The 24,385-nt window shown below is 46.6% G+C and overlaps 1 protein-coding gene across 1 annotated transcript; it reads left to right on the top strand.

Moving 5' to 3' along the window:
- Positions 1-10: 10 nt before the first annotated feature.
- On the top strand, positions 11-23,546 carry LOC118095138 (zinc finger protein 420-like). The gene is made up of 7 exons (XM_060281404.1): positions 11-668; positions 4,538-5,696; positions 13,420-13,846; positions 14,013-14,094; positions 15,958-16,040; positions 16,642-16,768; positions 17,233-23,546. The coding sequence occupies exons 1-7, from the start codon at positions 497-499 to the stop codon at positions 19,041-19,043; spliced, it is 3,861 nt and encodes a 1,286-aa protein (XP_060137387.1). The 5' UTR covers positions 11-496; the 3' UTR covers positions 19,044-23,546.
- The last annotated feature ends 839 nt before the right edge of the window (positions 23,547-24,385 follow it).

Genomic DNA, 24,385 nt, shown 5'->3' with positions numbered 1-24,385 from the left:
TCATAAGAAACAACAACACTCTTATACCATTCCTGTAAGGTAGACCAGGATCATATGCACAGCTTTTCATAAACTCCAGTTGCTAAAATGAGCCGGTCCCCTTTGGTAAAGAGATGTTTCCTGATTCTCAGCTAGGTTTCTGCTCCTCTTAGTTATGGCAGGTGGAGCAGTGCAATCTTTTGGACCCAGCCCAGGTTCCTTCACAGCCTCCTCCTTTGGCTCCTTTTCCCTCCGTCTCCTGAGGTGTTTTCTTTTAGGGACTGGATCCCCTCCCTCCGCCCCCTTGCCTGGCTGGGGATCCTTCTTTCTTTCTCTCCCCACAGACTCAGCCCCCCACTTCCCCTCCAGCCCCAGACCAGAGCCACTTCTCCCTCAGACAAAGCCTCTCCTCCTCCTCCTCCCTTTCTCCCATCTCAGACCCAGCCTCAAAACTCCCTCAGAAAAGGCTCCTCGCATTTAAAGGAACAGAGTTGCATTCCTAGAGAGGGAAGAAGAGATGGGGGGAGAGAGTGCCAGGTCCTCCAGAGCCAAAGCCCCTCCCTCGCTGCCCAGTCCTTCCTGCAAGGGGGGGGGGCTTTTGTCTCCTCTGCAAAAGCTGCCCGGGGGGCTCCTGCTTCTGCAAGAGGAGAGGGGCAGTTGTCTCTCTGCTCTGCCCCTTCTGGGCTCCGGTGAGTCTCTTCTCTCTTCTTGCAAAGGGTGCAATGGGGAGAAGGGGGGCAGGGGGAGGGATGCTCAGATCATGCAGCAGGGGACCCCCCCCCCAAGTCCGGGGAGCAAGGAGGCTCCTGCCCGCTTCCTCTCTGCAAAGCCCGGGAGGGGGCGAGGTCCCAGGGCGCCTGCAACTCTTTCCTCCCTTTGGCCCTTTGGGGAGGGGAGGGAGGAGGCCCTGCAAAGAAACCCAGTTCAAAGCATTGATCACCAGCAAGGGAGGGGCCGAACAGGAACATTTGGACTTAAAATATACGCAAAAAATAAAAAGGAAAGCCTGACCTATGCAATAAAGAAAGTCTGTTGGAAGATGGAAAGCGCTTCTTCCTGCGGTGCAGAGTCAAGCCTATGGAACTCCCTGCCCCAGGATGCAGGGCTGGGACCCGTGCAGGGAGGAGGAGGGGCTCTGCTTGGCTTCAGGCGGGAGGGCTGAGCTCTTGTCTCCCCAGCGATGCTCCTGAATCCCAGGGAAAGAGAGGGGCTCTTGCGCCCCAGTCCTGCTGGGGGGCTTCCCATTGAGGCCCCAGTAGGAACAGGAGGGGGGAATCCAGAGGGGCCCCACTGGCCTGATCCTGCAGGGCTCCTCTCCTGCTCTGATGCTGAGCTCCTCAGCTGAAGTAAATCTTTCCCCACCACCACCCATGAATCAGACAAGGGTGTTATCCAGACTCCTGACTGACACTCATGTGCCCATTCAGACATGCAGCAGAGGATCTTTTGAGCGTTGAGCATCACTGGAGGTCTCCCCATCCAAGGAAACTGAGGCAGGAGAGGCCCTGCTGGAAAAAGGAGCAGGATCCCTTGGAAAGACTCTCTCAGGGTTGCTTGAGTTGAGATTCCTGCATTGCAGGGGGTGGGCTGGATGACCCTCAGAAGGCCCTTCCAAATCTACAGTTCTCTGACCCCAGAGCCATCTCAAGACAGCCCACTATAGGGAAGTTTTTAAATGTTTATGTTTATTTATATGTTGGAAGGCTCCCAGAGTGGCTGAGGGAACCCAGTTAGATGGGTGGGGTGTAAATACCGGTAGTATAATAATGATGATGATAATAATGATAATAATAATAGTTACAGGTAGGTAGCCGTGTTGGTCTGACGTAGTCAAAACAAAATAAAAAAAATCATTCCAATAGCACCTTAGAGACCAACTACCGTAGGTTTGTCATTAGTATGAGCTTTCGTGTTGTTATTGAAATCATGGGGGGCACATCTTTAAAGTTGTTAAATGTTATAAATATTATGCATAAACGTATCCTTTCGACTTGACAGCTCAGGTAAGTTAACCTACCCGGTAGTTTTAAAAATCATACAAAATCAACTCCAGTTTCCTCCATTCCAATGCTATTTTGCCCTTGAAAAGAGACTCCAGGAAGTGCCCAGAGGCAGTTTGTTGGCCAAGCCTAATCCCCATCACCAGACCCACCCAGGTGGCAGACAATGCAAAATCAGGACCTTATTGTTCTTTTCCTGTGAATACTCACGGTATCACACATTTACTTTTGCCCTGAACCATTACCCTTATGTTAATCTTGTTTACCAGTATGTTAATATTGTATGTACCTCCCCTTTTCTGACGTTTAGCTATGTAACTATGATGTAGGAATAACACTTCTGAAATGCATTATGGGATTTTGGTGGGAAGCTTTAAAAGTTCTTGTAACCCTGTTCTCAGTGTTCAGTCTTGGCTTGAACCTGTTGCGCAATAAACCTTGCTATTTTGCTCCCGTTGGTGGCTGGACTCCTTCCTTTATTCCGCAATGGACCGCGGGCTCTTGCCTGACAAGCTGGGTGGCTGAGAAGCCTCGCACCCAGAATTCCATTAAAGCATTATAATAAGCATCAATGATCAAATTGTGCAGCAGACCAATCCGATTAAAACAGCCCAGGCAGGAAGCAAAAAAGCAACCCGTCATTAAAATACACTATGAAAGAACTCCATTAAAGAATTATAATAAGCATCAATAATCAAAATGTGCAGCAGACCAATCCCATTAAAACAACCCAGGCAGGAAGCAAAAAAGCAACATGCAGGAAAAAACCTTTATGCTGCCTAAGAGAAGGCTATTTTTATTTCAGGCTTCAGTTTCTTTTGAAGATGTCGCTGTTTGTTTCACGGCTGAGGAGTGGGCGTTGCTGGATCCTGCCCAGAGGTCAGGATCCAATAAGTATAAGTAAGTAAGGATAAGTAAGTCATGGAGGAGACTTGTAGGACCATAATGTTGTTGTTGTTGTTTAGTCGTTTAGTCGTGTCCGACTCTTCGTGACCCCATGGACCATAGCACGCCAGGCACTCCTGTCTTGCACTGCCTCCCGCAGTTTGGTCAAACTCATGTTCGTAGCTTCGAGAACACTGTCCAACCATCTTGTCCTCTGTCGTCCCCTTCTCCTAGTGCCCTCAATCTTTCCCAACATCAGGGTCTTTTCCAAGGATTCTTCTCTTCTCATGAGGTGGCCAAAGTATTGGAGCCTCAGCTTCACGATCTGTCCTTCCAGGGAGCACTCAGGGCTGATTTCCTTAAGAATGGATAGGTTTGATCTTCTTGCAGTCCATGGGACTCTCAAGAGTCTCCTCCAGCACCATAATTCAAAAGCATCAATTCTTCGGCGATCAGCCTTCTTTATGGTCCAGCTCTCACTTCTATACATCACTACTGGGAAAACCATAGCTTTAACTATACGGACCTTTGTCGGCAAGGTGATGTCTCTGCTTTTTAAGATGCTGTCTAGGTTTGTCATTGCTTTTCTCCCAAGAAGCAGGCGTCTTTTAATTTCGTGACTGCTGTCACCATCTGCAGTGATCAAGGAGCCCAAGAAAGTAAAATCTCTCACTGCCTCCATTTCTTCCCCTTCTATTTGCCAGGAGGTGATGGGACCAGTGGCCATGATCTTGGTTTTTTGATGTTGAGCTTCAGACCATATTTTGCGCTCTCCTCTTTCACCCTCATTAAAAGGTTCTTTAATTCCTCCTCACTTTCTGCCATCAAGGTTGTGTCATCTGCATATCTGAGGTTGTTGATATTTCTTCCGGCAATCTTAATTCCGGCTTGGGATTCATCTACCATAATATCTCTTGGTAAAGTTCCCTTTTGGGTCATCATATCTGTTTTGGAATTCAATAGATATTTCTCTGGGACAAACTTCCCATATTTTGATGGGTCCCAACGTTGCCCCCTAGATCACCTGGGATTCTCACACCCCCACAGCTCACCTTGCATGGAGGGCTAGGGACTGTTTTGTCTGTGAATATTATTCCTCCGCTTCTGCCTTTTTGCACAAGGATCAGGATGTGGACAGGCTTTCTGAGTGTTCAGGGAAGTGGAAGTCGCTGCTGTCAGGATCTCGTTTTTGTGGATTTTTTTGGTGTAGCAAAGGGACTTTTTAGTTTTAAATATTGATTTTTATTGAAAGTTTCCCACTTGAAATACAATAAAAGCCAAACTATTCTGAAAAAGAAAGAAAACTTACCAGAAAAGAGAAAAAGGAAGAGGAAAAAGAAAAATTAGAGTATAATAAGCCCAAGCTCTTTATATCCTTATTCCACACCTGGGAGCCTCTTTCCCTTTCCTCAGCCCTTCATCTTCTCTCCATCACCTTCCCGCGTGTATCCTCCAAAGAAATTTCATCCCTGAAAAGAACAGGCTTTTTGAACCTGAATTTCCCATAAATATGTGAGTGAATGTCAGTCAGCAAAGGCAGTGAACTCTGCAGTAAGACGTCCCATCTAACTCCCTTCAGATCTTCCTTTATCACAATTGTTCATGAGCATTATTCAAAAACTGGGAACTCCATTTCTTTCTTAGGCTCTGATCTGTTCCTCTTTTCATTGCAGGTGGTGATGAATTAGAAATTAAGAACAAGGGACAACACGACAAAATCCACACAGTGGAGAAGCCATATCAAAATTTGGAGTGTGGAGAGAACTTCAGTCAGAGTTCCCATGCCACTTCCCATCAAAGAAATCCTACTGGGAAGAAACCATTTCAGTGCCTGGAATGTGAGAAGTTCTTTACTAAAAGAAGAGACTTCCATCGACATAAGAGAATTCACAGTGGGGAGAAACCTTATCAGTGCTTGGAATGTGGGAAGAACTTCAGTCGGAAGGATAGTCTTACTTCCCATCAAATAATTCATGCAGGGGAGAAACCATATAAGTGCTTGGAATGTGGGAAGAGCTTTCGTCATAGCTTCCATCTTACTTCCCATCAAAGAATTCATACAGGGGAGGAATTATATCCATGCTCGGAATGCGAGAAGTTATTTACTACAGAAAGAGACTTCCTTCGACATCAGAAGATTCACAGTGGGGAGAAACCCTATCAGTGCGTGGAATGTGGAAAGAGCTTCTCTAGGAAGGACAGTCTCACTTCCCATCAAAGAATTCATACAGGGGAGAAACCATATCAGTGCTTAGAATGTGAGAAGTGCTTTACTACAAGAACAGACTTCCATCAACATAAGAGAATTCACAGTGGGGAGAAACCATATCAGTGCCTGGAATGTGAGAAGTTCTTTACTACAGGAAGAGATTTCCATCGACATCAGAAGATTCACAGCGGAGAGAAACCCTATCAGTGCGTGGAATGTGGAAAGAGCTTCTCTAGGAAGGACAGTCTCACTTCCCATCAAAGAATTCATACAGGGGAGAAACCATATCAGTGCTTGGAATGTGAGAAGTGCTTTACTTCAAGAATAGACTTCGATCGACATAAGAGAATTCACAGTGGGGAGAAACCATATCAGTGCTTGGAATGTGGGAAGAGCTTCAATCAGAAGGCCAATCTCACTTCCCATCAAAGAATTCATACAGGGGAGAAACCGTATCAGTGCTTGGAATGTGGGAAGAGCTTCACACAGAAAAAATGTCTCACTTCCCATGAAAGAATTCATACAGGGGAGAAACCGTATCAGTGCTTGGAATGTGGGAAGAGCTTCCATTGTAGCTCCCATCTCAGTCGCCATCAAAGAATTCATACAAGCTTGAAACAATAGTAATGGCTGTGTAGGAATTTAATGTAGACGAGCGAGGATTGCACCAATGTTCTTGCCACTCGGCAACTCAGCAAAGAAGTCGCCCATGCCTCTAAAAACTATGGAGTGCACTCCCAATTCCCACTATTTCTTCATTCAGTGTTCCCAGATCTATGAGAAGCAAGTCATTGGCCAAGGTGTTGAATTACTTTCTTCACGTCATGTCAGGGGAGAGGGTCACAAGTGAACCAGACAGAGGACCTTCTTGGTAGTGGCACCCGCCCTGTGGAATGCCCTCCCAGCAGATGTCAAGACAATAAGCAATTATTTTACTTTTAGAAGACAACTGAAGGCAGCCCTGTTTAGGGAAGTTTTTAATGTTTGATGCTGTACTGTTTTTAATATTCAGTTGGAAGCCACCCAGAGTGCCTGGGGAAACCCAGCCAGATGTATTAAGGCAACACCGAGGAGGTCACCATCAATGCTGAGCTTTCCTTTTGAAGATGTCTAGCTTTTCACATACTTCAAGAACCTCTAGGTTGCAAATTTGTGGTGCTCCTGGTTGCTACTGCCATTCTCAGCGTGTTCAGCATGGTGGTGGTATCAGCTTAAAGCTCTTCCCTGTATCTGCTGAGCACACACTGGACATCTGCCAGAAAAGCCACAAGTTCCACGCTTTCTTCTGTGAAAAGGTTAAGTTGAGGATTCCCTTGCTTCTGTCCTCTATATGGATCACTCCCAGTAAACAACAAATGCATTCCAGGAGCAAAGAATTGTATCCACGAGGAAGACGAGGGTTCTGTGTCCATTGTACTTCAAAGGTGGTTGGGAGCAACAGTTTGTTTGCTTCAGGCAACTCTACTTCTCATCTCCACACGTCCGAAACATGGAAGGCGGCTTGGATGGACGCCCTTTTCCCATGTCAGGTGGACAGAGCACCAGGTCTTGATCAGTGGGACATTTTTGATAGTGTCTCACATATATTCCTCAAGCAGGTGACCCTACTCTACTTCCTCCCCATTAACTGAGATTCAGTCGCAACGGAGGAGGTTTTTCCGGAGCTATGCTGGATAGCTGTGTCTCCAGCTCAGGCCTTGCGACCCTCTTCACATGAGGCCGTGCACCCCACAGATTGTCATTTCTCACACTCCCAGGAAGTCTTGCTCCTCTTCTACAGATTTGGAAACCACTTCGTCCAGCGTATAACTTTTGCCTGTGTGTGTGTGTATCCTGCCTACCAAAATATCCCATGCAGTCCTTCCCCTCAGCTATTACACTGGTACCTCGAGTTACAAACGCTTCACGTTTGGAGTTACAAACGCTATCAGTGCTTGGAATGTGGAAAGAGCTTCAGTCGGAAGAATAGTCTCACTACCCATCAGAGAATTCACACAGGTAGAAACCATTTCAATGCCAAGAGTGCGGAAAGAGATTCACCTTGAAACAAACTCTCACTTCCCACCAAAGAATTCCAATGACTGAGAAACCTGCTTGAAATGTGGAAAGAGCTTCTGCTGGAAGGAAATCTCACTTCCCATGAAGGAACTCACAGTGGGGGAAATCCTGGAGTTATAGAACAGTAGCCTTGGGGGGAATCTTTAGGGTCGTCTAGTCTAACCAACTGCAATGCATCTTCTTGATGTTTAGTCAGAATCTCCATTCTTGTTATGTTCTTGTGGGGTTCCATGGTTCTTCACCTCCTTTTCAGTCAAAACAAAATAAAAAATTCCTTCCAGTAGCACCTTAGAGATCAACTAAGTTTGTCATAGGTATGAGCTTTCGTGTGCATGCACACTTCTTCAGATACACTGAAACAGAAGTCCTTTTCAGTCGTGAAAAGGAGAGCCAGTGTGGTGTAGTGGTTAAGAGCAGTAGACTCGTAATCTGGGGAACCGGGTTCGCGTCTCCGCTCCTCCACATGCAGCTGCTGGGTGACCTTGGGCTAGTCACACTTCTCTGAAGTCTCTCAGCCCCACCCACCTCACAGGGTGTCTGTTGTGGGGGAGGAGGGGAAAGTTAGCCGCTTTGAGACTCCTTCGGGTAGTGATAAAGGTAAAGGGGTAAAGGGGGCCCCTGACCATCAGGTCCAGTTGTGTCCGACTCTGGGGTTGCGGCGCTCATCTTGCTGTATAGGCCGATGGAGCCGGTGTTTGTCCGGAGACAGCTTCCGGATCATGTGGCCAGCATGACAAAGCTGCTTCTGGCGAACCAGAGCAGCGCACGGAAATGTCCCGTCGGAGCGATACCTATTTATCTACTTGCACTTTTTTTGATGTGCTTTCGAACTGCTAGGTGGGCAGGAGCTGGGACTGAGCAGCGGGAGCTCACTCCGTTGCAGGGATTCAAACCATCGACCTTCTGATCAGTAAGCCCTAGACTCTGTGGTTTAACCCACAGCGCCACCTGGGAATATCAAATCCAAACTCTTCTTCTTCTTCTCTTCTTTGTGAGAATAACTGTGAGGTAGGTTAGGCTCCCCAAGGCCACCCAGTGAGATTCATGGCCAAGTAGGGATTTGAACCCAGGTCTCCCAGGGTGTAGTCGAATACTCTACACTGGCTCTCCAGTGAGACTCTTAGAAATGGTTCGTGCCTTTGTGTCTGCTTAAAATTTGGGTGCCATATTCTGGTGTTTGTATTTAAAGCTGTATGCTCCTCTAGCAAAATAATTAATGCCATAATAGTAAGTCATGTTCAATATTATAATAGATTTAAGGTAATGTTAGCTGGGGGGAGGGGGCTGTTGATTGGCTGTGAGTTTGGAAGGGTGTTTAAGTAATTACAACATCAACATATCTATCAGGCCTTTGGCTAATTAAACTTTATCCTTTTAAGTTTCTTTGTGGGAGGGAAATATTGGTGTGTTTCATTTTAGTTTTTAGTATGTAATTGGCGTTTTTATTTTGAATGTTAATGCTGGGGACTGCCCTGATATCTTCTAATGAAGGCCGTATATGAATTTAATAAATGAAAAATAAGGTAATCATAAATCATAAAGGAAAATTTAAAAATACTCTGGGGTGGCAGCTGGAATGAAGGGGCAGTTTGGTGGAAGACCCAGTCAAGACCCAGCTCACAGCTCTGCCCCTTGAATACTCTGGGAAGGACCCCCATAGCTCAGGGCCTGAGGGTACCTGCTTGGCATGCAGAAGGGCCCCGTCTCTGCCCTGGCAGCATCTCCGAGAAGGGCTGAGACCATCCCCTGCCCAAAGAGACCTCCTGCCAAAGAGTCTGGCCCAAACTGGGGGGGGGGGCTCCCCAAGATTGCTGGGCTGCAGCTCTCATCATCCTTCGCCATTGGCCAAGTGAGCTGGGGCTGGTGGGAGTTGTAGTCCAGCCACACCTGGAGGTTTGCCAAGGGTGGTGCAGACAGCGTGGAGCGGCTTGGGTCAGGGGAAGGGCCACTGTAGCTCAGGAGCAGGACACCTGTTTGGCATGCAGAAGGGCCCAGGCGCCATCCCCGCTGGCAGCATCTCGGGGTCAAGTGGGAACATTCCCCGTCTTGAACCCTGGAGGGTCAAGGCTGCCAGTCAGGGCAGGGAACCTGGAGCAGCTGGAGGGACCCCCAGGGTCTGTCCTGGCAGGAGGCACCAGCTTATTCCTGTCCCCCATCCGAGGGAGCAGGGGCCCTTTGCCCTGCTGGGGGTGGGCATGCAGAGGGGCCCTCTGTCCCCTGGGGACCAGAGCCAGATCAAAGCCTGTGGAGGCCCCATGGCCGTCGGAATCTCTGGGTCCCCTCGCAAATGGTCTCCGAATCCCTTTCTGATTTTACCAACCAGCACTTGCCACAAACCCAATCAATGGGGCCCAGAGTCTGGTTCCAGCTCTGCCTCTTTGGCCCTCCTGCCCTGCTGGGGTGACTCCTCCGAGGGGAGGAGCAGGGCTGAAGGCAACATCCTCTGGGCTGGGAGAGGAGTTGGAGCCCCTGGGCGCCCCCGCCCCCACCCTCTTCGCCCCCATCTCCAGGGTCTCCCGGTTGTTGCCCTTGAGCCACCACCACCCAGACCCTGCGAGCCCCTCATTTTCTCGGTGGGGGAGGGGAGGACGTCGGGACCCCCCCCCCCCCGTTTCGCGAAAGGAACAATGGCGGGGGAGGGCTTTTCCAGCCGAGCTTGGCTGGCCGTCTGCCAGGGATGCTTTCGATGCCCGCCTTGCAGGGGGCTGGACTGAATGACCCTTGGGGGTTCCCCTTGCCACTCTCCTTCTCCGACGGGGTTCCCTGCTTCTGTTTCCAAGGGAAGGAGCACCTGACTGAGCATGTCTGCCAAGAGGGTCCCCCAAATAAATCCTCTCTGGTGCGAGTGCACAACGCTAAGTTGAGGCCCCTCCTGTGGCTCAGCTGGGTGCGCTCGGCTTGCCAAGGGTTAAAGGAACTGAGTTGCATTCCTAGAAAAGGAAGAAGAGATTGGGGGGGGGGGAGAGAGAGAGCCAGGTCCTCCAGAGCCAAAGCCCCTCCCTCGCTGCCCAGTCCTTCCTGCAAGGGGGGGGCGCTTTTGTCTCCTTTGCACAAGCTGCCTGGGGGGCTCCTGCTTCTGCAAGAGGAGGGGGCAGTTGTATCTCTGCTCTGCCCCTTCTGGGCTCCGGTGAGTCTCTTCTCTCTTCTTGCAAAGGGGAGAAGCAGGGGACCCGAGGATGCGGGGGGGGGGGGGGCTGCTGAGCTCCTGCATGGGGAGACCCCCAAATCCCTGCCACCCTCCTCTCTGCAAAGACCGAGCTGGGGGAGAAGTCACAGGCTTGCAACTCTAGTCTTTCCTCTGTGGGGACAACCAGGCCCATTTAGTAGCAGAGGTTATAGACGGACGGAAACAATTTTACATAAAATATAAGCAGAACATAAAAAGGAAAACCTGACCTGGAAGATGGAGGGCAGAGAAAAGAAAGCGCTTCTTCCTGCGGTGCAGAGTCAAGCCTATGGAACTCCCTGCCCCAGGATGCAGGGCTGGGACCCGTGCACGGAGGAGGAGGGGCTCTGCTTGGCTTCAGGCAGGAGGGCTGAGCTCTTGTCTCCCCAGCGATGCTGATGAATCCCAGGGAAAGAGAGGGGCTCTTGCGCCCCAGTCCTGCTGGGGGGCTTCCCATTGAGGCCCCAGTGGGAACAGGAGAGGGGAATCCTGGAGGGCTCATCTCCTGCTCTGATGCTGAGCTCAGTTGTCCTGGAAGTAAAGCTTTCCCCACCACCACCCATGAAAAAGACAAGGGTGTTATCCGGACTCCTGGTCGACACTCGTGTGCCCATTCAGACATGCAGCCGCTCAGGTGTTTGGATAATCTTTAGAGACTGAACAGAAAGCCCTGCTGTGATGGACAGCTGAGGCCGGGCAGAGTCTGGTGCTGCAGTCCCTCAGATACACCACCAGGGGGTCGGATCCTCTCTCTGATTGGCTATCTAGCCCGAGGGGGCGGAGCCAGCCCTTTTGGAGGGAAAATGCGAGGAGCCTTTTCTGAGGGAGTTTTGAGATGGGAGAAAAGGAGGAGGAGAGGCTTTGTCTGAGGGAGAAGTGACTCTGGTCTGGGTGGAAGATCTGCCCTGAGGAGAAGGGGGAGCCTGTCAGGGAGCTGAGATAGAGAGGAAGAGGGGCTGGAGGGGAAGTGGGGGGCTGAGTCTGTGGGGAGAGAAAGAAAGAAGGATGCCCAGCCAGGCAAGGGGGCGGAGGGAGGGGATCCATTCCCCAAAATAAAACACCTCAGGAGACGGAGGAAAAGGGAGCCAAAGGAGGAGGCTGGGAAGGAACCTGGGCTGGGTTCAAAGGATTATTGGACTGCTCCACCTGCCAGAACTAAGGAAAGGTTAATGAAACAACCCCTGTGTTGCAGACTTGAGTCAAAATACCATAAAAAGAGGAATTGGGCGACGTGTTGCCTCTTTTTTGGTATTATAACTAAGGGAAGGAGAGAGAGAGAAGGAGCAGAAACCGAGCTGAGAAACAGGAACATCTATTTACCTGAAGTGTAACAGCTCATTCTAGCAACTGGAGTTTAAGAAAAGCTGTGCATATGCTACTGTGTTTAAGCCTGTGATAGTCTTATATTTAGTTGAATAAGCTAACATCTACTAGAAAGAACACAACTTTGTTTCACAAACCTCATTTTTGTAAATAAAACTTGTTTGTTCCACTTCTGCCTAAGACTAAGTTTTCCCTCACGCAAGACCCCCCACAAGATAACTTGTGGTAAATTGTAGGAATTTCTGTAATTGGTGTGCCGTGAGGTGGGTCCACTGTATTTCATTGGGGTTACTTGGGGGGTGAGTCCACCACATTATAATTGGGGGTTAGCGGTGGGGCCTGCTACACCTGCTGAGAGGTACACAGGAGGCCTCACCATCCAAGGCAGGAAAGGTCCCTGTGGAAAGAGGAAAGGACTCCCTCAGAAAGAGGCGGACTCTCCTGCCTTGGAGGTTTTGAAACAGAACTTGGATGGCCACCTGTCAAGGGTGCTTGAGTTGTGATTCTTGCATTGCAGGGGGTTGAGCTAGATGATCCTTGGGGTCCCATCCAACTCCACAATGCTCCATTTCTACTGAAAGGAAACAAACCTATGGTGTGGGGAGGGGTGAAATAGGCCACCCCCAAGTGCTGAGAGCGCTTGGGGGACCCTCTCCCACCAGCCCCTTCTGCCCAAAATATTAACAAATATTAACATTAACAAACTACACATCCCAGGATTCTTTGGAGGAAGCCATGGCTCTTTAAAGTGGACTGATCCTGCTTTGAAGATGCTCCCTCCACTTTCTTGAGGTTCCATATGTACAGTATGTTGAAGCTTAATTTTCCACCCCCAGACTTGAGGCTTTGTGTTACTGTTGTTCTGGTTGTTAGGTCTTATTGCTCTTACTACTGCTACCTGTTTATGGAATGTTCTCCCCAAGGAGATTCGCCTGGCGCCTTCATTACAAATCTTTAGGCAACAGGGGAAACCTTTTCCACCAGGCATTTGGCTGATCAACATTATATGGCGGTTTAACTGTGTCAGTGGAAAGGGCGGGTGGTGGTTGTTATTGCTTTGCTTTGCTTTTGTTTGGCCTTTATTATGTATTTTGCATTTTCATTCTGTATTTTTATGTTGTGAACTGCCCTATGACCTTCAGATGAAGGGCGGTAAACAAAAACAAAAAATAAGATGATGATGATGATGATAATAATAATAATACATTTATTATCCAGGGCGGGTTACAACCATTTTAAAATTCATTCTTAAAAAGAGTTAGAACAAATGACAGTCACAGGAATAGAGTGGGTCCTGAAAACAAGTTTTGAATGGTGCCTCTGTGGGGAGGGAATTCCCCAACCAAGGAACTGCCCACAGGATGCCCCCTCTTGAGCCATTTTTCACCCAAAACATGGAGGATGGTGAAACTAGCAAGAGGGCTCCCTCTGCCAACATTAACCTGAGAACCCAGGAGGGCCTGTGGGGAAGGAAGCGGTTCTTCAGATATTTGGAGGTTTAAGTAAACTCTTGATTTGGGCCCAGAAATGAACTGACCAACAAGGCAGCTGATTTGAAATGGGAATTAAATGTGTTCTCAAGAGTTGTTGTGGGGATTTGGTGGGGAGCGCTAGACCCATGGATGCCACCTGGATCTCCTTGGATAAAAAAATGGGATAGAAATGCCATTAATAAATTTAATTTGCCTGACGGTGTTTCAATTTCACAACAGAATAATGTATTTGCTTTGTAGGATTTGCCAGCACCTCTCATTCGGATGGACAGAACTTGACAGAAGACCAAGGGATTCCTTCTGATCTTTTGGAGACTTCTTGAGAGCACAGATGGATGAGCAAGACTCAGCTGTCCCTAGAGCAGAAAGAGGCCATGACATTGACACTGGGAGCAGTGGGGGATTCTGGGAAAGCTCCATGCAGAAGATCCTGGGAGAGGAGGACACCCTTTGCTCAGAGGTGCAGAGCCGGCAGTTCAGGTGGTTCTCCTACCAGGAGGCCAACGGACCCCGTGAGGTTTGCAGCCGGTTCTACCGCCTTGACCTTCAGTGGCTGAAGCCAGAAAGGCATACGAAAGCTCAGATGCTGGACCTAGTGATTTTGGAGCAGTTCCTGGCTGTCCTTCCACCGGAGATGGAGAGCTGGGTGAGGGAATGTGGAGCAGAGACCAGTTCCCAGGCAGTGGCTCTGGCCGAAGGGTTCCTCCTGAGTCAGGCAGAGGAGAGGAAGCAGGTGAGAGAGACTCTCCTCTGGATACTCCCAAGGGGCTCCAAACAGGAAGGAGAAGATCCCTAAATGCCATTCTTTTTTTGGAAAGCATACAATAAATAAGATCGGATACCCCTAAAGTTTTTGCCTCTGCAAAACTCTCTGTTTGAAATCTTTGTTGCTCTTTCAGGGAAAGGATCTGTTTGCAGAAATGGGTCCTGATTCATCTGAGGCAGAGAGGATTCCATTGGTCACCACAAAGTGGCCGCTGGGTAAGGAAGGAGTTTTGATTCTGTTTGCTACATTCTGTGGATTTTGAATCTAACCTGTGGGTTCTTTTCAACTTTTAGCGGAAGACACTTGGGGCCCAGAGAAGGGGAGATTTAGTATTTTTTACACAACTAGAATATGAAATAGGTTGGGACATTGAAGCGGACTCAGCTGCCAATACATTCATTGTTGTTTAGTCGTTTAGTCGTGTCCGACTCTTCGTGACCCCATGGACCATAGCACGCCAGGCACTCCTGTCTTGCACTGCCTCCCGTAGTTTGGTCAAACTCATGTTCGTAGCTTCGAGAACACTGTCCAACCATCTTGTCCTCTGTCGTCCCCTTCTCCTAGTGCCCTCAATCTTTCCCAACATCAGGGTCTTTTCCAAGGATTCTTCTCTTCTCATGAGGTGGCCAAAGTATTGGAGCCTCAGCTTCACGATCTGTCCTTCCAGGGAGCACTCAGGGCTGATTTCCTTAAGAATGGATAGGTTTGATCTTCTTGCAGTCCATGGGACTCTCAAGAGTCTCCTCCAGCACCATAATTCAAAAGCATCAATTCTTCGGCGATCAGCCTTCTTTATGGTCCAGCTCTCACTTCCATACATCACTACTGGGAAAACCATAGCTTTAACTATACGGACCTTTGTCGGCAAGGTGATGTCTCTGCTTTTTAAGATGCTGTCTAGGTTTGTCATTGCTTTTCTCCCAAGAAGCAGGCGTCTTTTAATTTCGGGACTGCTGTCACCATCTGCAGTGATCAAGGAGCCCAAGAAAGTAAAATCTCTCACTGCCTCCATTTCTTCCCCTTCTATTTGCCAGGAGGTGATGGGACCAGTGGCCATGATCTTGGTTTTTTTGATGTTGAGCTTCAGACCATATTTTGCGCTCTCCTCTTTCACCCTCATTAAAAGGTTCTTTAATTCCTCCTCACTTTCTGCCATCAAGGTTGTGTCATCTGCATATCTGAGGTTGTTGATATTTCTTCCGGCAATCTTAATTCCTGCTTGGGATTCATCTAGTCCAGGGGTCCCCAGACTTACCGAGCGGCGGGCCGGTGCCCGCCGCGCCGACCGCGCGGTGGGCCGGACTGCAGGGGAGTGCGCGCGCAGCGGGCCGGAGGGCGGGGGAGTGCGCGCCCGTGCGCATGCGCACACGCACACGGGCGGAAAAAAAATCGGCGAAAATCGCTTGTGCGCATGCGTATGGGCCTCCCCCGACCCGGAAGTGCACCAGAAATGACCTCTTCCGGGTCGGGAGAGGCCCGTACGCATGCGCACAAAGGATTTTCGGCGATTTTTTGCCGATTTTTCAGATCGCCGCTGCGCCGCGCGCCGTGAGAGCGGGCAGCGGGCGGCGGGGGTCGTCGCGGGCCGGATTGGAAGGCCGATTGGGCCGCATCCGGCCCGGGGGCCGTAGTTTGGGGACCCCTGATCTAGTCCAGCCTTTCTACATTCATAGAACCCTAAAATTGTAGAGTTGGAAGAGTGACCCCAAGGGACGCCTAGTCCAACCATCTGCAATGCCATCGTTCTCAACTACAGTATCCACAACCAATTAAAACCCTCTGTCGAAAACCTCCGAGAAAGGAGAGTCCACCACCTTCCAAGCGATAAATGAGTTTTTTCTCGGTTTGTTCACATTCTGTGGATTTTGAAACTAATCTGCGGGTTCTTTTCATCTTTTCCAGAAAGAGGAGGGGAGATGTATTCTTGCACTACTAAAATATGAATTGGATAGAAACGCTAAAATGCACTCAGCAGGGGGGACTTTTCTAAGGCCCACCTGTGGTTAGAGATGCACTGTTTCACCTCTGAGAGAAACATCATGCACTCCTGGCTTCCCACTTACCTTTGTCTCTTGCAGGTGACAGAAGGATGCCAGCAAGATATCCTCATCCTTCTTTCCATGGTGGCAAAGTGCAAGTAGCGGCTGTGGAGCCAGATCAGGTAGGGGGAAAGAGCCTTCTGGGCAAAGAGGCTGAGAGGTGGGGCAGTCATGGTGCCTCTGGACCCAAACGAATCTCTCTCCTCTTTGCTTCTGTCACAACTGCCCTTTAAAAAGTCCGAAAATGCCATTTGAGAAGGTTTATCTGCTGAAACTAATGAACAGCCACCTCACCTTAACTTTCCTTCTGAATGTTGCTAGCGTTATTTATCAGTTGTTGCAGTTTTAGTTGTCTATTTTTTGTGAAATACTAAAATACACTTCTCACTAGTTTACAAACCGTAAAGAACAGGAACCAGGATTAACCTTTACCAGCCCCAATCTGTTGCAAAATAGGGCTTTCTCCACCCTCTCCTCTTTGTACCCCTATGCACCCCTTGAAGTTGGCCTTCGGGCATTGGGAGGCCCCCCCCCCGAACAATGCACACAATAAAATACACTATAAAATAATTCCATTAAGATATTAAAAGGACCATCTATACTTAAAATATGTGGGAAAACAGTACCATAAAAACAACAGGGCAATTAACAGGAAGGAAACAAAGGAGCAATGTGAAGTAGATAATCTTTGTGCTATCTAAGTAGAGAATCTCTTTCTTTTAGAGTTCATTGTGCTTTGAAGATGTAGCTGTTTCTTTCACAAAGGAGGAGTGGGCATTGCTGGATCCTGACCAGAGAGCTCTGCATAAGGAAGTCATGGCGGAGAATCGTGGGATCATAGACTCTCTTGGTAAGGCTTGCTGTTGGCTCATAATTTCTGTTTTGAAATTCTCTATGTGATGAACCTCCAATATTTTGATGTTCACTAGTGCCACCTACTACATCTGGGATTCTAACACCCCTACAGCACACCTTGAATGGGGAGCTATCAACTGTTTTGTCTGTGAATACTCTTCCTCCAATTCTGCCTTTTTAAACAAGGATCAGGCTGGTCTGAACTGGCCAGGCCTTTTAAATGTAAGGCTTCAGGGTTGTTAGGGAAACTGCAGTAGCTTCTGTCAGGTATTTTTATTTCATAGAATCACAGAATTGTAAGATTGCTTCTATCCGTTTTTGGTTGCCCAAACAGAGGATTGACATTGGAGATGGAGTGGATTCCATGATTGGGCCAAACAAAATTTGTTTTATAATTGTTTTATAATTTGGGATTCTATCTCTTCTTGAGAATCTAATCTGTTTCTATCTTTGCTGCAGGTGGTGATAATTTGGAGATTAAGAACAAAGGAGACAACGCCAAAATCCAGAAAGTGGAAATGCCACATACATATTTGGAGTGGGCTGAGAGCTCCCATTCCACTTCCCATAAAAGAAACCCAGTGGGAAAGAAACCATATCAATGCTTGGAATGTGCAAAGAGTTTCAGTCAGAGGGCCAAGCTCACTTCCCATCAAAGAATTCACACAGGGGAGAAACCCTATCAGTGCTTGGAATGTGGACAGAGGTTCAGCCGGAAGGATAGTCTCACTTCCCATCGAAGACTTCATACAGGGGAAGAACCATATCAATGCTTGGAATGTAGAAAGAGCTTCAGTCAGAGAGCCCATCTCACCGCCCATCAAAGAATTCATACAGGGGAGAAACCATATCAGTGTTTGGAATGTGGAAAGAGCTTCACTTGGAAGGTAAATCTCACAGCCCATCAAATAATTCATACAGGGGAGAAACCATATCAGTGCTCAGAATGTGGGAAAAGCTTTAGTGGGAGGACCAATTTTGTTGCCCATCAAAGAATTCATACAGGAGAGAAACCATATCAGTGCTCTGAATGTGGAAAGAGCTTCATCTGGAAGAAAAATTTCACTTACCATCAAAGAATTCATACAGGAGAGAAACCATATCAGTGCTCCGAATGTGGAAAGAGCTTCAGTGTGGGGGCCAATCTCATAGCTCATCAGAGAATTCATACAGGAGAGAAACCATATCAGTGCTTAGAATGTGGAAAGAGGTTCAGTGCAAGGACTAATCTCATGGCCCATCAAAGAATTCATACGGGAGAGAACCCATATAAGTGCTTGGAATGTGGAAAGAAGTTCAGTCGGAAGGAAAGTCTCACTTCCCATCAAATAATTCATACAGGGAAGAAACCATATCAGTGCTCTGAATGTGGAAAGAGCTTCACTCAGAAGAAAAGTTTCACTTCCCATCAAAGAATTCATACAGGGGAGAAAGTAAATCAGTGCTTGGAATGTGGAAAGAGCTTCACTGAGAAGCAAAGTCTCACCTTACACCTAAGAATTCATATTGGGGAGAAACCATATCAGTGCTTGGAATGTGGAAAGAGGTTCACTCAGAAGGGAAGTCTCACTTTACATCAAAGAATTCATACAGGGGAGAAACCATATCAGTGCTTGGAATGTGGAAAGAGTTTCACTCAGAAGGGAGGTCTCACTTCCCATCAAAGAATTCATACAGGGGAGAAACCATATCAGTGCTTGGAATGTGGAGAGGGCTTCACTTACAAGGAAAGTCTTACTTCCCATCAAAGAATTCACACAGGGAAGAAACCTTATCAGTGTTTGGAATGTAGAAAGAGCTTCAGTCAAATCTCCTCTCTCAATTCCCATCAAAGAATTCATACGGGAAAGAAACCATATCAGTGCTTTGAATGTGGAAAGAGCTTCAATACGAGGGGCCATCTCAATTCCCATCAAAGAATTCATACAGGAGAGAAACCGTATCAGTGTTTAGATTGTGGAAAGAGCTTCACTTGGAAGAGTAATCTCACTTCCCATCAAAGAATTCATACAGGGGAGAAACCGTATCACTGCTTGGATTGTGGAAAGAAATTCACCCACAAGGAAAGTCTCACTTCCCATCAAAGAGTTCATACAGGGAAGAAACCATTCCAGTGTTCTGAATGTGGAAAGCGCTTTACTCAGCAGGAAAGTCTCACTTCCCATCAAATAATTCATACAGGGAAGAAACCATATCAGTGCATTGAATGTGGAAAGAGCTTCACTTGGAAGAAAAGTTTCACTTCCCATCAAAAAATTCATGCAGGGTAGAAACCATATCTGTGCATCAGATGTAGAAAGAAATTCAGTGGTAGCTGTTATCTCACTTCCCTTCAGATGATTCATACAGGGAAGAAACCGTATCAGTTCTTCGAACGTGAAAAGAAATTACCTAGAAGAAAAGTTTCACTTCCTATCAAAGAATTCATATAGAACATTTTGATAGAGAAAGCAGGGTTTCAAAATGAATGAAAAGTTAAATACTTGGGTATTACTATGACAAATATGAATTGTGCATTGTTCCAAAACAACTATGGTATGTTAAGACATGGACTGAAGTTAAAAAATTTATTGCAAGATGGGAGAAGTTAAAATAGTCACTGTTTGGTAGAATTTCGATGAGAAAGATGAACGTTTTGCGTAGAATAATGTTTTTATTCTACAATACCTATATTTGACTAATGACTTATCGGTTAAACATTGGTAAAGAGATTTATCAAAGTTTTTTATGTCAAGGGGAAAAAAACCACGAGTCAAAATGAAAATATTACAAGATGAGAATGAAAGGGGAGGATTGGGTTTAGCTGATATGAAATTGTCCTTTGCAGACTGTTATTTAGTGTGGATGAAGAAGAGAGTAACATTGATAAATAAGAGACTTCTGGAATTACAAGGTCATGATTTAAAAGCATGGATATTTGTGGTATAATAAGTCAAAATTAATGTGGATTTCAAAAACTATTTATTGAGACATACCATATTGAGAATTTGCAATAGATGTAAACCTAAGATATACGTGAAGATACCTTTATGGATTTCAATGCAAGAAGAGTTCATAGAAAAAAGGCAAGAGGCAAAGAGAAATGGTTAACTTATCAAGAGTTGAATAACTCAACTCTAATGAGTCAAGGAGACTGTAAAATTAAAACACGGGAACAAGGGTTTTTCTCAGAACAGATACCGTATATTGTATTCTTGCCTCATTACACATGCTAAAGCTATTTTTGGTCATCTGCATACTATCCCATGCTTTTTCCTGTAGGACTAATTGCAGTTTACCGCACCCATTGAGTCAATCACCCATCTCCTACTACTCTTCTGTGAAAAACCCCACCCCACCCTCCCACTATATATAAGGGTCTGGTGACTTCTGTTTCAGTGTATCTGAATAAGCATGCACACGAAAGCTTATACCCAGAGGTATAAGGTGCTACTGCGTCAGACCAACAGGCCTACTTACCTGAATCTTAAAGAATACATGATTACATTTGTGAGGAAAATTGGGTTACATACAGAGGGAACAGTGGGAACATATAGGGACCAAATAATTAAAATATACATTGTGTTATGATTTAAAAGAGAATGTGTACAAAATTATGTATCCTTGGCATTTAACTCCTCTGAAGTTATTTAAAATGTATAAAAATGTTCCAAATACTGGCAGGTGTAAAGAACATGAAGGGACATTTCATCATGCTTGGTGGACATGTATAAAAAGCTTTAAAATATTGGATACACTGATTCAGAGAATTTTGAAGATACATTTTCAACTGAAACCAGAATTGTTCCTGTTGGAACTTAGTAAAGGTAAAGGGACCCCTGACCATTAGGTCCAGTCGTGACCGACTCTGGGGTTGTGGCGCTCATCTCGTGTTATTGGCCAAGGGAACCGACGTACAGCTTCTAGGTCATGTGGCCAGCATGACAAAGCCGCTTCTGGCGAACCAGAGCACCACACGGAAATGGCGTTTACCTTCTCGCTGTAGCGGTACCTATTTATCTACTTGCACTTTGACATGCTTTCGAACTGCTAGGTTGGCAGGAGCTGGGACTGAGTAACAGGAGCTCACCCCGCCGCGGGGATTCGAACCACCAACCACCTGATCGGCAAGCCCTAGGCTCTGTGGTTTAACCCACGGTGAAGTTAGGGATATACATTTAGGAAAAGACTATGGAACTTTATTTCACTATACGATTACAGCTGTGAGACTTTTATATGCAAAGAGATGGAAAGACTAATCATTACCTACAATGGAGGAATAGTTGTTAAAATTACTGGATTTAGCTGAGACGTTGAATTTGACATGTTTAATCAGAGAAAAGTCATTGTCAGTATCTACTAAATATTGGAAACTGCAGACTTCTTGCATGAAAATGAACTCGTAATATTTTGGTTTGAGGAATCACCCTTATTGTAACGTGAAGCCATGAGTTTGGGTCCTAGCCTCTGGAGCAGAAGAAAACAAATTTCCATGGGACAGCCCTTGAGATATTTGAAGATGGCTATCCTACCTCCTCTCAGTCTCCTCTTTCCCAGGCTAAACATACACAGCTTCTTCAACTGTTCCTCATCAGGCTTGGTTTCCAGACCCTTGATCATCTTGGTCACCCTCCTCTGAATACATTCCAGCTTGTCAATATTCTTCTTAAATTGTGGAGCCCAGAACTGGAGACAGTACTTCAGGTGTGGTCCGACTACTTCTATCTGGAAATTATATTTCTGTTGATGCAGCCTAGAATAGCATCACACTGTTGACTCATATTATGCTTGTGATCTACTAAGATCCTTTCCCCATGTACTACTGACAAGCCAGGTGCTCTTCATCTAATATTTGTGCATCTTTTATTTGGTTATTCATGCCTTATGAATGTCAGGAAACTCCTGACATGCCTTTCATTTGCCCTTTTTGAAATTCATATTGTAAGTTTTGACCCAGTTCTCCAATCTGTTAAGGTCAACTTGAATCCCGATTCTGTTTTCTGTGGCATTAGCTGCCCTCCCACTTTGATATCACCTGCATATTGGATGAGCATCCCCTCAATTTCTTCATGCAAGTCATGTATAAAGACATTGAACAACAACAAGCCCTTGAGATCTTACCCAGTAGCTCCTTCAGTTTTTTTGAAATTGGCCGCCTTAAAGTCCAGAATGCATGTCCGACTTCACTCAGCTTTCCCTTGCCTCTATCCTCAAACCCAGAACATGATCACTTTCTACCAAGTTTCCTGGTACTTCCACTTTATCAATCAGTTGGTGTGGATCAGGTCCAAGATAGATGGTCCCCTTGTTGCTTCTTCCCCCTTCTGGGAAATGAAATGGTCAGCGAGCAACTGGGGAATTTTTGGACAATGCATTCTTAGCAGAGTTGGGATTCCCAACAGATATTGGGGTAGTCAAAGTCTCCCATGACTCTCTCCTTTTTGAATCTCTGATAGTCTGCTCTAGGAAGACATCACCCAAATCTTCTCTGTAATTCCATTACTGTCTGGTATGGTACAGCCTCTAAGCTGGATAAAAGAGGCTCCAACGAGCAGTAAGAACTGCAGAGAGGGTAATTGGTGTTAGTTTGCCTCCAATAGAGACATGCAGGGCTGTCCCTGAAGCTGCCCCAGAAACTCCAGCGGGTGCAGAATGCCGTGGCGAGGGTCCTTACGGGGTCACTGCTGCAGGACCACATTCATCCAGTGCTTTACCAACTGCACTGGCTCCCAGTGGAGTACAGGATCAAATTCAAGTTGCTGGTCTTGACCTTTGAAGCCCTATGCGGCTTAGGACCCTTGTACCTATGTCCCGGACCTTAAGGTCCACAAATAACAATATTTTGGAGATCCCGAGCCATAAGGTGGCTAGATTGGCCTTGTTATAAAATCATATTTGGGGGGGGTTGCAGGACACCATTACTAATGAACAGAGAGGGGTGACCGAACCTGACAGCTGCAGTTACCCAGAATCCCTCGCAACACCACCTTCTTCGCCTCTGCTCCACTCCAGAGACCCACACCCCTCCCGCTTGGACTCAACCCTGCCTTAAGGAAGGCTTAAGGATCAGCATATGCACACATTTCCACATGACTACTGGTAGCAACTTGGGAGCCATAATTCCCTGTCAATGGTATCTCATTCACAATGGAAGACTCCTCTGAACAAAAGACAGTGATCAACTCTTATGAAAATGTTAATTTCTCTTTGTGTTTAGGAATTCACACCTGGGAGGGGTGATAGGAGGACTAGGAGAGGTGTCAAAAGTGCTCAGATTTCTACCTTAAACCCTCCTTTTTTGTGAGGTATTGATTACATAGCTGTGATGTAGGAATGATGTATTGGGGGCGTTTCTTGGTGATGGGAAAACTGATAAAAGTGGAGGTTCTTTTTTGTTCTGGGTTCCTTCCTTGTTCTCCTGCTTGAGGGGAAGGACCCTGTTGCAACAGCAAATAAAGGCTTTCCTTCTCAAACTTCTCTGGTTGGCCTCTGTTATATATTCTCCGACCGATGGAGAACCCAATAAGGCTCTTGTGTACCCCATAAGGGAATAAGAGCAGATTTTTGCTTAGAACAGCCTCAACTAGGGCCAGGGCCTTTTCAGTTGGTGGAACTCTCTCTCACAGGAGACTAGTACCCTGTGGGATTTGACATCTTTCCGCAGGGCCTGCAAGGCGGAGCTGTTCCGCCTGGCCTTTGGGCTGGACTTAGTCTGACCACTATGTTTTTTCCTCCCTTATGGTTTTTATTTGGGCCATTTTAAAATGAGGCTGCATTAAAAAAAATTAATCTAAATTTTATTTTAATCCGCATTTTAATCAATTGTTTTTCTTTCTTTTACATTTTATTGTAATTTTATTGATGTCAGCCTCCCTGAGCCCGGTTCTCACTGGGGAGGGTGGGGTATAAATAAAAATTATTATTATTATTATTATTGCTGCTCGAGTCAGGAAGAGAGCAGAGAGAATTGCTGTAGACCCTTCGCATCCTGATCATCACCTGTTTGATTTACTCCCATCCAGACATCAGTACAGGACTCTGTATACAAAAATGTCTAGGCACAGGAATAGCTTTTTTCCTTGTGCCATCAAATTGTTGAATCTGTAGTTGTGGGCAAAAGGGAGGCCAGTTGGTGGCATGAGGTCTTTTCACTGTGCTGTTGTATTGTGAGGGGAATAGTGTTTGTATGAGGTACGTTTTTCTTTACATTGCAATGTAGTCAAAACAAAATTCCAAGTATGGTTGATACTTGGCCAATAAATTATTCTATTCTATTCAACTGGACACCTTCCTCTGTCCCGGTTGCAACAAAACATGTCTCTCCCGTAACAAGTCTCTGCAGCCACAGCAGGCACTGCAACTCTCTAAGGGTTTGACTTCATTTCACCCCCAAATGTGCCCTCTCCCATTGTCTCCCTAGGCAGAATTGTAGAATTGGAAGGGATTCCCAAGGGTCATATAGCCCAGCCCCCTGCAATGCAAGGACCTGTAGCCTCCAAGCAGCTCAAGCAGACAATCAGCCTCCGTCCAAAAGAGCTGCTTCTATTTTTATTTCATTATAGAAAGCTTTTGCTTGGTCGAAAGTGTCCTCCTGTTCTTGGCTGCGTCCAGAATCCCCCCCCCCCCAAGCTCT

The sequence above is a fragment of the Zootoca vivipara genome, chromosome 13, assembly GCF_963506605.1.
Source record: "Zootoca vivipara chromosome 13, rZooViv1.1, whole genome shotgun sequence".
Taxonomy (NCBI): Eukaryota; Metazoa; Chordata; class Lepidosauria; order Squamata; family Lacertidae; genus Zootoca; species Zootoca vivipara.
This window is presented reverse-complemented; position numbering and strand designations above follow the sequence as displayed.